At 40.9% G+C, this 18766-nt stretch overlaps 1 protein-coding gene across 2 annotated transcripts in view; it reads left to right on the top strand.

Moving 5' to 3' along the window:
* kcnip4a (potassium voltage-gated channel interacting protein 4a) overlaps window positions 1-18766 on the top strand; it is a 120029-nt gene that overhangs the window by 65131 nt on the left and 36132 nt on the right. The window contains exon 1 of one of the 2 annotated variants that reach the window (XM_041964842.1): window positions 10225-10324. The exons of the other annotated variant lie outside the window; for it this stretch is intronic. Within the exon in view, the coding sequence (XP_041820776.1) occupies window positions 10225-10324 (100 nt within the window). Of the gene's footprint in view, window positions 1-10224; window positions 10325-18766 lie in introns of those variants that run through there. 2 annotated transcript variants of the gene reach the window in all.

The raw sequence follows: 18766 nt of genomic DNA on the forward strand, positions 1-18766 counted from the left end.
AGCATGGGCTCTTTTGCCTTGCTCCAATCTCTCCCTCCCCCTTGTGATGAGAGAGGAGCGGCAGTACCGCTCTCCCCAGCATGTTGCTGGCTCCATCTCCGAGTGCTCAATTAATCGAGGTGCTCAACTGGTACAGAGTAGCTTTTGCAGAGTAGAGATCAGCTAACAAGCTCTCACTTCAGAGCGGGAAAGTAGGGGAAGGGAGGGGGTCGCGGAGCATGCGCGTCAAAATTCAAAACTCAACAGAGGCACGCATGTTTTACTCCCACTCCTACTGCTCTTTGTGCTGCCCACCTAGCTAGGGTGAATATAAAGGGAAGTTTGGACCGAATACTTCATTTTTCATGTAAGGCTCTCCAGCATCTCTTTGTGGGTTTTACCCCCCCTCTATTTTCACTCTCAAGCCATTCTAGTGTGGGAGTGAAAGTGTGTGTGAAACCTAGCAGGACTTCCAGATCACTAAGCGAGAGAGTCTGGAGGGCATCATGGGGGCTTTAATGGTCATCTTCTCTCTTCAGCCGAAACAAAGAAGCAAGACGAGAGGTAGGTTTGATGGGAAGGGGGGGACACAGTTAAATTTGATCCATTTCTTTCGTGTTAGCAGCTAAACTGATTTTGAAAAGATTTTTAATCTTTCTTTCTGTTGCTCTTCAGCCAGTGGAATTATTAGAATACGTGCACAGATAAATTGTTCTTTCTGTGTTTGAGAATGCTCAGCATCAGTCCCTGTGTGTGCTTTGGACTTGTGGGTCCGCAAAGTTCCCATTTAATCTGCTGTTTCCTCCATACTCCCATCTAAATTCATGTTGCCACCCCAGCAGTCCATGAAATTGACTTGAAATCGGCCACCTTTTGGTGAACATTTCAGTCGGAACTCCGCAAACTTGCTTGACTTTTTCCATTTGCTTTTCCCAATATTGATTTTACAGTGGCAGCACACACGCGCAGCATGCCACATCGACTCTCTGCCAACACAGTCACACAAGCTTATGTTACATCTCTGTCTGTCCCTGCGATAATGTGCTGATCAGCCTCCCCGTCACAGCTTGTCACTGGAACAAAAGACAAGGAAGTCCGGTCTTTATTAAAGAACAATGAAATATTTAGTGGGTGGCCAGCGGAAAATAACTGTTAGATGTTATATTTAGTGATGTAGTGGGAGAGAGACAGAACGGATGACACTTGAAGTGCAGTAAGTCATATTTCATTGGGGTATTGCGAGAGAGCTTGAAAGCAAAATGAATGAGGGACTCTTTGTAACTCTCTCAAGCAATAGATCACAGAGTAGGCAGTTGTGCGCACTGTAAGCACATTTCACAGGGACCTAGAAAGGAGAATATAGGATTCAGATACACACAGTCTTACAAAAGACACTACACACGCACTGTACCATTCTGCACTGCAGCTTCGTAGTTCATGTGTGTTCACCGAACATGTATTGTCTTCAGGTAAAGCAGATTAAATTGTTTGAGAAATATAGGACTTCACAGCAGTTTGTGGTTGATGATTGCCTAAGAATGGTAATTAGTTCTCAAAGAATTGACAGATCCATTATCGTGGCTACACCTGTCAAGCTTTCCATTGTCACACAGCACATATCTCGTTTAGAAATGGCAAATTCATTTAAATGTTTGAGAAAATTGGTCCTTGGTTTCTAAGAGAGGAGAACAAAAGCAGACTGCTGGCGCTGTTCAATTTGAGCGTCTGAACCAGCGGCTGTAAGTAAAGATGGACGACGCGTCTGCACTTCCTCCCACTGAACAGAAATGAAGGCAAAATATCCGGGATACAGGCGCTGCCATCTTGTGCTGGTGACATCGTTTGGAGCCAGAGCCTGCACAGCCGCAATATTGAAGTGCTGCTGAAACACCCACCCGGCATAGTCGTGGGTGAGGGTTAGCTGTCAGTTATGACAGAAACCTTCTTTGGGAAAAATGTATTTGACTTTTTTTTTTTTAATCCACTAACATGGAGGGGGCGGGGCTTATTGCATTCAGCCACCAGGGGGCGATCAAGGTAGCTCGCTATAATTAGCTAGTAAGCTGATATTTAATGCTGTGTTTTATTATTGATTCCAGCTGACTAATTTTCAAACAAGAATCCTGCTAAGAGAGCTGTTATTTAAGGACATGACACACAGTAACATGACCCTGTTCGGCGACTTTGCTTACACACTCGGTCAAGCAAGAGGTTAGATTAACACTTTATTGTTCCTCTTTTCAAACATTACGTTTTACTTGTAACATTAGTTGAGAAAAGCTATTAGGATGAGGGCTAACCGATGTGTTTGACGGGCATAATGCTATCTCAGAGTGTAAGTCTATCCCCAAATTCAATCCAAAGACAGACAGGGCCACTAGCATTAGCCAACACCTTGATAAAGCATCCGTTATCAGCTTCCACACAGTTAGCTAGAGAAATACTACACAGTGGATCTGCTATTGCGAACACATTTTTTCATGTCACTTCCAGCCCCTCAAATGTCGCTACCTGGTGAAATGCCCCTTGACCTTGGAAGAAACGCTGGTTTAGTTTCTACTGCAGACAGCCATGCTAACATTTGCAGCTTACAGAGCAGATGAACACACTGTTCAATCTATTTCTTAGTGTTTAAAGGCTAAAAAAGAAAACATCCTCCAAACTCTTTAAATGCCAAGTGGGCCCATTGCTCCTTTTACAGCCCCATCCACCTCACTTCTGCATGGAGGCCAGCTGTGCCAAGTCACGGTTGCTGAGCTATGATTGGACCATCGGTCTTCAGAGGAGAAATTCAGAAATTCAGTGAACGCTCGATTGAGCAGATTCACTGATTAGTTATTAGATTCGTTTGCATTAATCAGCAGCAATTTTGCTAATTAGTTTATCGTTTAAGTCACTTATCAAAAGAACAAGACAAACATTTGCTGGTTACAGTTTCTCTACGATGAACATTTGCTGCTTTTTTTATCATCATTGTAAGATGTATATTTTTCAGTTTTGGACTGTTGGTCGGTCAAAAAAAGATATTTGAAGTTGTTACCTTGGGGTCCTGGTGGGCATTTCTCACTTTCTGTTGACTGAACAGTCTGTTAAATGAAGGAACTATCAAAAAATGAGTTGATAATGAAAATAATTGTTAGCCCTATTAGTTGTTGCATTTCAGTGCTAATATAGACTTGCAGCAAAAACTGTAACACATCCTCAAAGAAGGTGAAATTCAATGAGTTTATTGTGCAAGTCCAGCTCAAAACAGGTTTTGTATTGAAATTTCTACCAAATCATGGAACATACTGATGTAGTGCTCTTTAGATGAGGACAAAATGATAAAACATGCTCTGTCTGAGAGACCCTAGTGCTACTCCACTACCCACTCTAATGCCTTCTATCAATTTTCATAGCTGCACTCATCTACATGACAAGAGATGATGGTCCAATAAGCACCCACAGGAACTTTGCCCTCCAAATCCTTTTCAAACTCACCCAGCCCGGCTTTGAGTGTTCCCACGTGTTCCAAATGTCCCAAGGATATGAGACGTGCCATTGTCATTATGGTCGCGCTCGCTGATGTCTTTGGCCTTGTTTTGGTTTCCGTCATTATTATTTGAAATGTCTTGCCTGTTTATGCTGTCGGGAGCTGTTATGAGCAGTGTTTGTGTAGGAGTGAGATAGGTGCACTCAGAGGTAGAGCTGCTCGAATGAAAGCAGCAAAACATCAACTGTGACTCAGGCTACCAACTGGTAAATCAATGTTGATGCTGTTTTTGGTGCCTTTCAGTGACTGAAAAGACTACAAAAACCACACTGAACTTTATTCAAGAGGTTGTTCCAGAATAAAAGCACCATTGGTTCTCGTCCCCAGCTAATAATTAATGTAAACTGAGTTGAGATCTATGCTGAGATATCTTTTCTTGAGCTTATTCCTCATGACATTAACACATGAGGTGATGAAGATGTCCGCTGTGGTTCTTGTTGCTGGCCCCGTCTCCTTCCAGGCCTTCTGGTGTTTACAGAACCGAGCGTGGACTTCGGCCGACCACAGGGAGAGCAGCTGTCATTTTTGGGGGTAGCCGTGCCACCAGTCACCATGATCGCTCATAGCCAAATCTGATCGCGTGAAAAACAAGACCGTTTCTGTTTCTGCTGAAAACGCAAACATTCAGAGCTGACGTACATGTTCTTTAAACAGGTGATCTCTGAGCTTTACATGCCCGAGCTGAATAGTATGGCAGCAAAGAAATATTTTTAAACTCCAGTCAACTTTCTCTCTTGGCTCCAGCACCGGTTTGGCAACAGAAACAGCATCTTTCAGACAAAATCTTTGACTAATCCTGGTCTTCTTTAGCCTCAAAAACAGTTTTTACTGAACGGACTGCATTCATAGAAAATCTCGGCGTCAAAGGACCATATGTCCACAGCACTTCGAATCGATCTCGTTAAATATTTCCAACCCATCTGTCACATGCAATATTTTTCACAGAACTACTCATCTTGCTCAGAAGTGCCGGGTAGACATCACAATGTGACAGATTTGAGAGAACATTTAGCATGCACATGGTTCTTTAGCACTCCCATCTCACATCAGGTGCGAGTCAATTGATCCATATCACAGTAATACAGTCCTGTGAAGGACTGAATAATTCCCGGTGGTCATTAATATAGGGTACATAATGTTCAGAACTTAGTTGTCTTTCATGAGTTACTCTGAGCAGCTATTGACCGCAGAGCAGCACTTCCACTTTCCAACGTGGTCTTGATTATAGGGCTTTCCTTGCATTTTAAAAAGGTGTATGGGTGACTCTATAGTCTCCTACTGGAACATTATCTTGAATTAAATGGATTTTTTTCTTCCATGAGCAGAAAAAGTCATTGGTTGAGTAAGCCACATGGCATGTAAAACACTTTAGTTTTCCATATTCTCTTATATGCAAATGTACTAAGGCGCCTCTCACACCTGGGTCACCTATGCAGCTCCAAGTTCCCTCTAGGTTTCTTTTTTCCCTTTGTTATCAGTAACATGTAATCTCAGCGCATTTCAAAGTCACTGTGTCATTACACTGTATTGGTTTCTCAGTTCTCTAAATTAGCATATAAATTGAAAAGCGAAGCCACGTCAGTTGGCTTTTGAGCTGCGAGCTTGTTTTGGGCTTCCCATCATGGCGCGTCACTCAGTGCGGCAGTTTGCTCTGTGAAATTAATCACTCCAGTCCCACAAGGCACAGTGACCAGTATTAAGAGGGCTGACTTAGAACTGGATTAATGAGCAGCATCCTGCTGAGAGATGCTTCGCAGGTGCGGAGAAGTGGGTTTAGCCATGTATAGACAGTGATGTGGCTCGGAGTTGGTCAGGCTGATATCTGCAGAGCAGCCACAGCAGCGTCGCCCTGGGTTGCAGTCCTGGTTCACTTTAACACCTCCTTCCTCACTGCATTGTTGACGGTGTGGATCAGTAGTGTGACTGAATGGCAGTAAACTGTATTGTTTACAGACCATGTGAGGGTATTTATCAAGTAACAACATATTGATCACATTATAGCATGTTAGTAATTAAAGCTACAGTTTTTATTGGTCCAGTGCAGAATGCACAAAGGGGCAAGTAGTCTAATGGTACCCAAAATGTAAAGTCAAATTTTGTCAAGTAAACTTTAAAGTAAATCGTATAATGTCACTCAACATGTAGCCAGTGTTTGAATGCACTAATAATGAAAACAAATGTAAAAATTAGTGGCAAAGAGTTGTTTCAGGTTTGCTTCTATTCACAGGATTCAGTCTGCTTTCTGCTTGCGTTCCTTCATTTCTTCCAACTGTTTCCAACTGAGCTTTGACTCGTTGTTTCTTGCTGTTTCCACTTGATGGCAGCAAAACCAAACAAACAAGCTTCTTGCAGTCAGAGGAGGACATGTCAGCGTAAAATTCCTTTTGACAATCAACAGTTGCCTCTAGAATCGGATGTTGGTTGAAATACAATTATTTCAAAGTGCAATGTATGTATGTGCATGGTCAATCTAATGAATTCTGATCATTTACTGTCAGAAGCAGGGCAATAAATGTGGATTCTGTCACGCTGTCATTTATCAAAACCTTGTCAAAGTGGTCAGAATATCACCAGATTCAAGCAGTTTATCCGCGGAGACACTTTCAGATTACTTGAAACACAAACAGCAAGATTCCACTCCTCATTTATTACCTGTCTTGCAGAGATGAACCCTCAATGCCCTTTGATAGTGTTCTATTAAAACAAAGAGCATGTGTGATTTGATTGCATATGAGTTCCTTGTATGAAGTTATACTCTCTTTCCAAGAAAATGTCTTACAGAACAAATCTGACTGCAAACTCATTGCACCACGATCCATTTCTAGGAATTGAGCAAGACCCAGATCTCATTAATTTGCAATTGGCCATGTTATTTGGAGGTCACAGGCTACCGGGGCCTTCTTCTGTAATTTCTCAACAACAAATGGAGGACATTAATTTGTTTTAACGCCGTGTTGCCACACTGCGCTTTGATGAGAATTCAATTGTAACTTAACTAAACATGAGGAAATGGATTCTTCCTTCCGTTGTGTTTCTTCAATTATGTTAAGAGGAGGTTTTAACTGCAGGCCCACCAGTCACAGTTGTAATCACTTTGATTTAAATAGGCCTAGATATAAGAAGGAGGAGGAGAAGCTATTGAAATGGCTGCTCCCTGATTGTGAATGCTTGCTGAGAAATTGTCCACAACCACAGAATGTCAGCTGATTTTGTGCTTCATGCAGATGCGGATTCTGTGCAGTAGATGCAGGAAATGGTCAGTGGTGGTAGTTTAGTCTCCATAGACAAGCAAGGATGTAATTGAAAATCAGAGGACTGAATTGAGTAAAGGAAAGAGGCAGGTGTTCAGTTCATAAGGACTCGGCTTAAGGACCAGAGGGTGGCCAGTTTGGGTCCAGCATGGACGAGTTGATACAGAGATGGACTGGTAGCTTGACAGGTGCCTGTTCACTTCCAGTCCCTCGAGCAAGGCACCTAACCCCTAACCACCCACGCTGTGGTGACCCATCACTCTGACATCTCTCCGCATCAATAGCACATAGAGTATAGGCTTATGAGTGTGTCACCTCTCTGTGTGTAGTTAAGTAGTAATCAGAGTACTACACATGTATACTTTTCACACACCAGAGGGAATACTTCTTCTCTTCTTCTTCAATACTTAGTAAGATAAAATCATTGTTGTTATTTCATCATTAAATGTGATTTGGTCACAATAAGAAAGTACCTTTGGTCGTGTGCTTTCAAATATTAATATGTATTAAACTCTTCGCTATTTACATTGTTTAAGTATTATCATAATCATGACTATAATTATCACAATTCTCAATGGGTGTCAGCGACTCACCGACTTATTTTAATGTTGGACTGATACAGTGCGCATTTGATATTCTTATAACCCAGTTTGCAGGTGCTGCAGACGTTCTTCCACCTACAGCAAAGCGCCAGCTCCCAGATTTTAACCAGCACACCACAATGCACCGCACCGGCAATTACTTTCATCACCAATCACACGCTGATTGATACTGCATACTGTGTGCTGATGACATGCACAAACCTCGATTATTTTCATTACCATTAGCCAAGGCCCTTGATTACACCCTATGCAAAGTTGCGGGGTGATTGGAGAGCAGATGCGGAGAAAGTTCCTTGGAGATTAGGTCATGGCTCTGGTGAATGGCAAAGAGTAAAATCTCACACTGTTTCAACTGAAAACACACCTGCAAGTTATTTTCCTCTCTGTCTGGCTTTGTCTTTTGCCTGCAAGACTTCTATCACACCTTCTTTTCACCTTTACACCCCCTCTGCTCCAGGAGCTTCCTACGCAGTTGTCTGTCCTGTCGTGTCCAAAGACAACACACACACATACACACACACACACAGACACTCTCTCTCACTCTCTATCTCTCAGGACTCAGCAGCTATATTTGGCTCATGCTCAGCTGCCACAAATAAAGAAAAGTAACTGATAGTGGGCTAAATGAGCTGCCCAATAGCCTGCGCTGCCCAGAGGTTGTTTCCATGGCAAATCGCTGTCCGAACAATTCCCTTTTGCTGCGAAGATGAATATGAGATCAGTTCCATCCCTGAGAGGCTGTGCAAGGGACCTTATCTGCGGGCCAGCTTTTAATCATAAACGAAATTATGATTAAACTTTTTCTGGATAAGCACGCAAAGGATCATCTTCCTGTGTTTTTGTACGAGGCTGTGGTGGATATTGCTCTGCATGAAAGAAATGTCTAGCTTTTCATTTGTTTTTCTTTCCTTTTTTTTATTTTAATAGCAGCCACAAGCTCCTTTCATCTTCTGTTGGCAGTCGGATATCATATGTTCACATGGCCCATTTTAAAGACACATCCAGGTCACACTCAACCAGGGAAATGTCTCTTTTGGTATCTATAGGATGAGATGCAGTGAGGAAGGATTGCATGACCATCTGATCAACACGTTACTATACCCTATACAATACCCTATCGTGTTTTGCAGTGGATGTCGAAAAAATACAAAAGAAATCCACTGAGAGAATCAGGAAGCACCAGATGAATTCTTTTCCAGCCACCTGCTGCTGACCGCAGGCACTACTCCCAACCTCCGAGTCCTTTCTTCTCTGCCGTGTTGTCTTTCTCTCTGACCTCTCCCTTGTCATCTCTCCCTTCGGGTTTCCTGCTATATTTTAAGTCCGGATGACGTTGAGGTCACTCACTGGGTTATTTCTCCAGCTGACATTTTACACTTATCAGTCCGCCCACACCTTCTTTGCCATGTCCCAACTCCATCATACCTGTTATTAGCTCCTTAACAGAGTATTTTTTGAAAAGGTGGGAAATATTGGAAATCTTTTCACATCATAGACTCACAGAGGGATTGAGAGGCTTTATTTCTGTCAGTGAAATTACTACAGCAATTGATTTGCTGCTATTATTCAGGCAGGAATCAGGGCTTTTGATGAGCTGTATTTCCAGCCATATTCAACCTTAATTGTGAAGTATTTTGTTTCGTGACTGCTAGACCGTATGTCTGAAGACATACATTATTTCTTCTTTTGTATACTGTGAATTGTGTATGTATTGTGTGAGACAAAATGGCTATCTGATTTATTTTACGAAGCATTTGCTGAAACACTGTAATTCCTACATGTTGTGACCTCTAATTAACACAGGTATTGTCTATGCTCCTTTGTAATCATATTCCAAGGACAAGTGGCCTCCTTGCTCTAATCAAGGGTAAAGCTTCATGTTAGGGGTTAGAATTGTAAGACAAGGAAGGAGAAAATAAAGCTATACAGAAAGATTTTAATCAGAAAATATAAATGCACAGTGGACAAAAAAAATGTATGTATACCCATTATACACAAGATGATTAAATAATTCGCACAATTCCAGGAAATAGATATGCTTTTGTTTACCAAGTAGTGTCTGCCATGCCCACCATCTTTAGCCTTTTAGCATGCTGATAATCAGCACTGAACACAAAGTGCAGCTGATGGGATTTTATTAGTTTTTCAGGGCGCCATCAGCGTAGTATTGGAAAAAATTCTTAATATGACCTGATGATGGCACTACATGAAAGGCTCCAGAGGGTGAATGTGAACATGTGTACCACATTTCACGGCAGTCCATCTAACAGTGAAGAGATATTTGACTCAAAACCACAAATTTCAACCTCATGCTCAGGAAAAGTCAAGGGGATCACTCAAATTCATCCTCTGGGGACCGTGAATGTCTGTGCAAAACAATTATAATTATCCTGAGTGAATTATGATTTTCTATCTCGCATCGTTTCAAAGAAGCGAATAAATCATGGCTTAGATGCGTTTGACCTTTGCACACACCCAAACCGAGACAGTCCTCAGTATGTCACAGCAACTGGTGGATCACCACCATCTCTCCTTCTAGTGTTAGGCCATAATTTCCCTTTCTCTTTGTCTCAGTGATCAAGTTCATCCCCTGTCTCTCCTCCTTGCCTCTTTTTTCCATTCCCTCCTCGCGCCCCCTCGTCGATATCCTCGCCACTCCATCTCCCCCCTCCCTCCTTCCTTCCTCTCTCTTCCACACGCTTCTTCTCCCCCTCCCTCCCTCTCTGACTTGTGCCGGTCTCTCATCAGACCCAGAGATGCAGGGCTCTTAAGTGGAGTTAAATGGCCTGCAGGCAGTGCTGCATGCTGAGTTCTGCGTCTTTGGCCATGGGCAGGCTGTGACCGGTCCGACATGTTGACTATGAACTTGGAGGGACTGGAAATGATTGCTGTGCTGGTGGTTGTGGTCCTCTTTGTTAAGGTGCTGGAGCGCTTTGGTTTGTTAGCGGCCGGCTATGACGGTAAGGAAACGGCAAACTCCTTTCATGTTTGGAACTGATGGGGGGGGGTCTTTCTCTTTGCAGCGATCAGCCACTTGTTGCACAAGTTTAAAACCACAGAGTGTAGTTTACTGAGCCTGTATGCTGACTGTATCTGAAGCACCTGCAGGGGCGGTTATCATCTGTTGATTTTTATGTGGAACATATATTAAGACAAAATGTATCTTGAGATGTTTAGTCATGATTCCCATCTGTTGCTCTCATCTTTGGTAAAATACATGATAATGTGCCATGAGTCATAAAAGTTCTGCTCGTCTGATGTGTTTGCAAACATCCTGAAAAGATACATCATGGCAAAAGCTGTATGTAAGCTTTAAAAAGGGTCAACATACTTATATTACTGACTTAATAATTATTCCCTTTTAATGCTTATATTCAACTTGTAGCATGGTGTATTTTTTTAGGACATCTGCAAAAGGATAAAACTTTCACTCATCAAACTCAAGTCTTCAGCAGCCTCTGCATCTGTCCTTCAAGCTATTTTAATTGAATAATCTCTGTGTTTTGCTGCTAATTGGCTCAATAGTCAGGATGACTCATGCAGGTCAAGTATTACAATCTAACATTGTGATTTTAATCTTGTTGCTTTTGATTTTTCACTGTGTCACTGTCATTTCAAGCTTTCACTTTAAATCAAATAATCTTCTTGACGCTTTGATTCCACCTTGATGGGAAGTTTATTGAATTTGAATGAAATTAGATTGGATGTGAACGCTTGCATCATCTGTGGGTTGGCTAACTTGTTTATCCAAATGAGAGCAGAGGACTGAATGTAATTCTGCGGCAGCTGGAACCCTGAGAACCTGGATCTTAACCAGGGAGAGCAGCGAAGTGCCATGATGGCATTCGCTTTTCTCTTGTTACCTCGGAATGAAAAGGGTGAAATGTGAGTGTTAATGAGTTGCTTGAGAGAGGAAGAGGGAAGAAGAAGTTTCTCGTTTTAATGATGAAAAGTTGGCACAAAGTTGTCACTCTTAAGTAATAGTGGAGTGATTTGCGTTCACATAAATGCTGCATATTGATTGCAGTGACTGAAGGACGGGTTGCTTCGTGATGAAGCTTTGTTTTGGTTTTCAGCGGAGGACAATGGTTGAACCTGTGCCCACTGGAGATTTGTCAAGGCACCAGACTGATTCTTTCCCTCGAAAGTGTGAATTTAATATTCGGGGGTTTGGTCTCTCTGGCACTGAAGACCGCATGTTATTTATATGCTTCACTTACTGCGCAGGCTGCCAAGCTGTTTGCCTTATGGCTGGGTTTTCACAAGTGAGAGGCCAACAAACGTCTTCCAATCAGCCAGGTTAAGAAATTAGTGTTGCTTGTTTGACAATTTAAAATTGAAATATGTGCTTATTTTACTTGTATTTTTAATGTTTACTTAATTTAAGAGGTTACTGTATGAATGTTTCTCTTTCAAGCCATGCTTCTTTATTGTCTTTTACTGTTGTGTTTTCTTGGTGTAAAATCCGGAACAGTGTTTTTCTATGAACGCCCACTGGCAACATGCAAACATGGGATAGTGAAAATCCCACTAAAGCCACTTTCCTCTATTTCGGTCCTCGCTGTCTGTGTGAGGACAGACTGAGATATGTGGTTTGTCTGTGGCGGCGGCGGTGGTCTTCTTTTTTAGCTTAAATGGCTTTAATTGTTTTTCCTGTGATGTTAACAAGTGCTGAACTCCTGAATTTGAAGACAATACGTGCAATATGCACAATGTGAAAGCAAAAGCACATGAATTCTGACATATTTTTGCCACTCTGTTCCTTAATAAAGAATTAAAATTAAGGATTTCAAACAATACAAAAATAAAAATGGTTCAGTAGATGCAAGTGGCAAATGAATTACACTGCCAAAAACTTCAACCAGACGAAGAAATGTGATTAAAACCTTAATTAATCTTTCTTACATTAAAAACATGATGATTGATGTCTGGCATTTGGGAAATTTGCCTCCTAATTTCTAAATCAGCTCCATGCCAGGAAGTCTATTATAATCACCATTCTGATTAAAGATGTAAAATATTTGGTAAATATATCCTTTGCTTATTTTAATTAGTAGTTACTTATTTCTTATTTTAATTAGTAGTTACTTATTTCACTTATTTCACTGTGTGTAATGCTGCTGCTGCACTGCAATTTCCCAGCTTGGGATAAATAAAGTATATCTATCTATCTATCTATCTACTTTTCAGCAGAAGTGTTAGAATACTTTAAAGAAGAGGAAAGTAACATTGGAATCAATTTGATTGTGTTTTCTTAAAAGTGATCAGGAAAGTGATGCTGTTGGGAATCCACATGACTGCTTATTTGAACTGAAATTTTGCATGTTCAGTCTTGAAGCCTGTATGTTAGGATGCAGTATTTCTGAATTCATAGAAGCCTTTTCAAATGCACCCAATGTTAGTGGAGGAATTTGTTTTTTTCTCCTGCTTACAGTGGCATTTTTCATTTTCACCTGTGCTCAGTATACATTGTGTCCACTGCAGTCTTTTTTAATATTTATATACAATGGAAAAAAAAGGTATTTTGGTACTTCAGATGCTTTTCATAATATATTAAGAAAAACAGGTCTTTCAAAAAAACGATCCAACAAGCAACAAATGTGTACAGTGGAGGGGCTGCTCGTTACTCTGCAGTACTCGCCCATTTGATGGCTTTGGTTAAAAATAGACTTGCAACACAGCCGGACTCAAATGGCTCTTTTCAGCCTCTGTGCCTCTCTTTAGTGGCGTGACAGTGAGTGACGGTGGCGTGCCACCAGCGTGCGGGGACGTGACAGCTGATAGAGCAGCCTTTGATGTGGCAGTTTTCACAAATTATTCCCCTGCTGAAGGTGTGGATTTCGTCAGCCAGGAAGGGCCGTAACAAATGATTCCAATTACAAATGGACAAAACCACAGTACCATGCAGGGTGGCACAAACAATTTCAACGCTTTAGCTGGAAATTGCAGGGGCAGGGGAATGATTTTACTTTATTTTATTAGTCTTTCACTACACATGCTTTTTCAGGGCCAATTATGACATCATTACCACTTGACTTGTAAATTGCCTTAGACTTGACGTGATTTAGCCAAGTAGGACGTGTTCCTGCGTCAACATCCCGCATTGCGTTTCTTTACCAACATTCCGATCATTCAATAACTCGCTAAACCTGCAGCAGCTCATATAGCTACAGCTCTTGGTTGGTTCTAGACTATAAACATTAAAAATGAATTAATTAAAGACATGGGTTAAGGTTTGTTCAATTGTACTCACTTTAATTTGGAAAACCTAGTTTACCCTTTTGTGAAAACACAGAGGAATTTTTAAAGAAGCACAGGAGCAGCACATCGATGATGTCAGAGTGCTCTGATTGGTTGATTGCAATGTTGATCTAGGAGCGCAAAGTGGGATGTTGATCCAGGAACTGGTCTGACCTGGCTAAATCATGCTGCGCACTGCACTCCACATTGTTAAAACATATGTTGTTTTTACAGTATTCTGTTTGGCTCTAATTCCTTAAAAATTTAACTTACAGCAAATATGTGGGTAAATAGACCAATGCTTGTGTCCAACTGTCAATGCAGTGCCCTCTCCATGCCACCAGTCTCATCATAAAGTATATTTAAAATGCTAAATTGTCACACATTATCTTCCTTCGTCAGAGGTTTTAGTTCCTTTGAATCCTCACTGAAGCGACTGGCTCATGTTTATTGATCAGGCTATACATCCTGTGCACCTTTAACAGACGAACCGTGTTTTTCTCAAGCGTTGTGTGCTGCATTGGTGTGATAAAAACCTGTGATTCAACATGGCAAATGATTTTGTGTTAGTAAGCAGAAAACTGTAAGTGAGCGAGAATATAAATCCAGTTCAAACTATGAAGGGAGACATATTTGATGATTTGAAGAGAGACCTAAACTGTGCATGGCTGCAGCAGTACGCTCAAATTTCACATTCCTGTTTATCACAAAAAGCATGTTTTGTGGATGCAGAGGAGCCTAATATTTTTCACTATGAATGAACAATGGGGTAAAATTGTGTTTGCATAATAATATTATTTGCTCAGACGGTCTCTTAAAGCACATGAGTGCTTTTCAGCTTGTGATGTCTTGGAGTAAGCTACACATACAGTACTGTACTGTGGTTGAAGGACATGAAGGGGCTAAATTCATGGCAGGCCAGCTTCTTTGGCTTTTAGACATCTATCTTGTTGATGTGTGTTTTGTTTGTTTTGTCCTTTATGGATAATAATCAACATGTTGCAATAGTTTTATTTGCCAGAGAACCTACCAAAAAAATAAAATGCCAGAATATGTTATATACTAGATTATATTATTCATGATTATGTCAGCGTACATTGATAGTAGTATGAGAAGTGGTATGACATCAGAAGTCAAGTTTGTTAAAAGTGATTCTTTTGTTAGTCTTTGAGCTAAAGGGTACGTTTGTCAAGTTGGGAAAGTAGAAAAAACTACTATGTTCTGGTTCTCTGCCTGTTTAAGTGTATGAGTTTAAAGTTTGAGCCTTGAACTGTATGTGAGAGTTGGCAGACATGCCAGCAGAGGGAACCAAAGCTCACTGTCACAAACTGAGAGTGTTGTATTGAAACAAAGCCAGTTTTTTTTCTGTCAGGTACTAAAAGCAAATGAAAACACAACAGTTCTGTGAAGATTAATTAGTTTTGTCCGAAATCCTGCAAATAGTTTAAACCGCTCTCCAATATTCACACATATTTGATGATTGGGCAGTGGTTGTTCGGGGCAATGTTAAGTTATATTACACTTTTAACTGAGTGCTTTTCAACCAGTAAAAACGAATTGTGTGGCTCTGCAGAACATCAGCTTACAATGAACCATGAAAATAGAACCAGCAAATCACGAAATGTGTTTAAGGCAATTTGCAAAGCAAAAGCTGCAGTGAAATTAACTTGCAAAAGGACGGCTGCAGGAGTATGAGGCCTTGACTTCGTCTGAGCCGGCATCTTAAAAGCTGCTAAGGGGCAAAGGTTCAGTCTCTGGTCACTGCAGTTAAAAATGGCATATCCCTTCCTAATTGCTCGCTTTTAAAATATTTGTAAGCTGAGACTGATCCATCCTTGTGAACTTGCTCGCTCCTTTGACGGGCTTTCAAAGGCCCTTTCTCACTTGGCAGGTAAAGAATGACATGCCCTGCCACAGTACAAAAGGTTAAAGCTAATTTGGTAAAAGTTCCGACATTATAGAGATGATGTGACAATTATAATGTACATTTCAGCAGTCATTAGTATCTAAAGTACAAAAGCCTTGAAGTGCTTGAATCGAGCAGGTTAAATTAACTTGACAAATGGGAATTTCGCCTTTGTTCTTGTTATGAAACGGCACGTTTGTGCATTCGTATGTGGAGTTAAAAATCTGTTTTTTTAATATTTGCAATATAATTCATTTTCATGTTAGCATGCTAATGTGTGCTTTATTGCCTCCTTTTTACATTCTAAATAAATTAGTTGGATATTATTCAGTGGAGGAGTATTAAAAACTCTATTATAATTTTTGATAATGGCCTGGAGTGTCAGACAGGTATTACAGGCATAATGTTATGCTTCATAGCTTTCCACTGAATTAAACACTGTTTGTGGTGTTTCCACAGGCATTAGCTTTACCCTATCATCAATCACAGCAATGATAAGGCAGCAACTAGTGACTGATTTTCCGAGTCCACACGTACGGTGCTGCAATTTGTTTCAGGCTCTTGTATAAAAGGGCAGATTGTTTTCTGCTGTGATTGAAAAACACTTGAGTTGGAACTGTTGAGCTGTGTACAGTAAAGCCACAGTGTTGATTATGGAGCCTGTACAGTCGCTCCTGTTTGCACTGCCTTGCTTTGCTTTGAAGCTGTTATCGTCTCAACCATAAAACCGTGGTGGGAGTAGTTTTGTTTTTCTTTATTTCCATCTAACTTACTTCCGCTATTATCCCATTTCCCTAAAAAAAAGGAAAAGTTTAATAGTTCAGCATTTAATATAGATCAGATTATGCATTTCTCTAAAACAAGTCTCCTCTGCTTTAAGCACCCACTTCTTCATTTTCTTTGTGCACAGACATTTGATACGATCAAATCATAATGCTATTTGTCATGCACTGATAACAGGCAAATTTAAATGAGGGTCTTACAGGAACTTACTTTGACTTGTGCTTCAGAGATGAGCTCATGGAAAAATGGAGACTTCTGTTTTGGGTGTTCTCTCAGTTTCTTCATTCGGGCAGGATTCTCACCCATTATTTTGCCACCTCGCAATGTAACACCCACCACACAAAAATATGCTGCTATTTATTTTTGCGAGCTTTGGCGTAACTGCTCTCACTGTTATGAAACTAGAGAGTACTACTATTAGACTGTCGGTTATGTATTTAGGTTTAGAAAGGGCTAATTGTGTTACCACCCCATACTATGTCATTGTCATTACCAACTTTTTCACATGACATAAAAAATCAATTTAATCAATTTCTCTAAATGACAACGAATCCGTTCAGTTGCTTTGATTTCAGCCTTGGTATTTACATGTGCTTTGGATTTCAGAAAATTGCTCCAAGGTAGCTTCAGCCACCTCTGCCACAGGACTGAGTACATTTCAATTGAAGATATCAATATGATGCTAAGTCACGTTTTTCTCTTTCGGGTCATTAAAACATGTGTTTTCCTCTGCTGCCAAGTCCCATCTGATCCGCTTCATAAATCTATGAACAAAACAACTCTCATTTAATTCTGTGGGAAAGGGATGTCTCCACCCAATTACCCAGAAATGAAGCTGCATTGAATACCATAATATTTAGTGGAGGGAGATTATTAACACGTCAACCAGAGGTTGCTTCAGGAATTTTCCTTGCTTGGCATATTAAGCAGCCCTGTTAATAATGAAAATTTTTTCATTATATTCTTCGTGAGTTTACTGTTTATCCTGGCTTGAAGGGTAAAAGTAAATTGTTTTTATTCTTTCATAATTGCAAATCAGGATGCAGTTAAGTGGAGGATTATGATTTTGTTTATACCTTGTGGTAGTGTAAATTTTAGATATGAGATTAGATTTTATCATCACTTAAGATCAAATTTAAGGCAGGCCAAGAGTCAGCTTGGTTGCCTGTTTCCAGTGAGTTGCTTTTGTGGATCTGCTTTTCTACTTATAGATAGGAGGAAATGTACAATCCTGTTCTCACAATGCAGGATGAAAGATTGCTGCCATTTATCATCAAGGTGTTTTCATTTGCCTGTGTCTTATGCCATTACCTATTAAAGGAGGGGTTTTTGACCCTTACTAGCACTGTGTTTTATCAGTGGGCCCCTGTTTTAAAAACGCAACGATGTCCCACCGGAGGGTGCTTGAAGCTAACGTGTTTGAGAATACCTGCCTTACACATCAAGCTGGAACAGAATAAGCTCCCAGTGGAGTCCTCAGTCTTCCTACCTGTTGAATGCGAGTCCAGTATTCACTCATGTTTTCGCTGAGGTTTGATGGATCAAATTCGGGTCTCTTTGGTTTGCCAACTCAGCAGTACTACAAATGTTGCGGAGAGTCGTTTGATTCACCGCTTAATAGAGTTAGAGTTACATGATATGTGTTTTCAATAAGCCTGGAAAATGAACGAGGCATTTGCATTGATATTGCATGTGCTTTGACTTAATCCCCAACCGTGCACTTAATATTGTTGTAATAAATGAACACACTACTAATCACTTCTTCATGGTTCTCATGTTGACCAAGCAGAAGCCCTCATTCTGACATATGGCTTCAACACTTTTATACCCAAATTCATGATTCGTTAAAGAAATAACCACCCGCATTGATTTCCTCTCAGTGTCCGTTCCTCTCTGTTGAGCTATGCTCGTCATATCTCACCCTCTGGACAGTGGCTCCAGCTGCTCCGTGCTCTGTCTGCCATTTTATGTCCCCCTTGTCTTCTTTATTTTTACTGTTCCAGCTAATGCATATTGCTTGTTGACCTGTGCACTTGAAGTTCAATTTGACTGGCACTCTGCGGCTTGAAGGATAGCGCGCCATAAATCAGATGACAGGCTGGCCTTGCAAAGGCAAACCGTGTCCCGCTCTTTGCCTCTGCATGTTGTCCACAGTGAGATGCAAGATAGCCGTGCCGGAGCTAATACGGCTAAGACACGGAGAAAAGCAGGTCAATGTTATCAGCTCCAGCACGCTGCCCTGAGCATTGTGGTACTGTCCATTCGCAGACAATCCCATTGACCTTTCCATTTTACACGAGAACTAATCGTCTGGAATGAATCGAGTTGATACAAATCTAGTGGTCCTGCTGTAGAGAGGAGGCATGTCTTGTGAAAACGAATGGCATTCACTGAAGAAGGTGAACATGCCTTAGGAGAAGCCATACTGGACTTTCACTGTAATTTTAAGATACAAATACAAAGCTGCTTTATC

This window comes from Chelmon rostratus, chromosome 23 (assembly GCF_017976325.1).
Source record: "Chelmon rostratus isolate fCheRos1 chromosome 23, fCheRos1.pri, whole genome shotgun sequence".
NCBI lineage: Eukaryota > Metazoa > Chordata > Actinopteri > Chaetodontiformes > Chaetodontidae > Chelmon > Chelmon rostratus.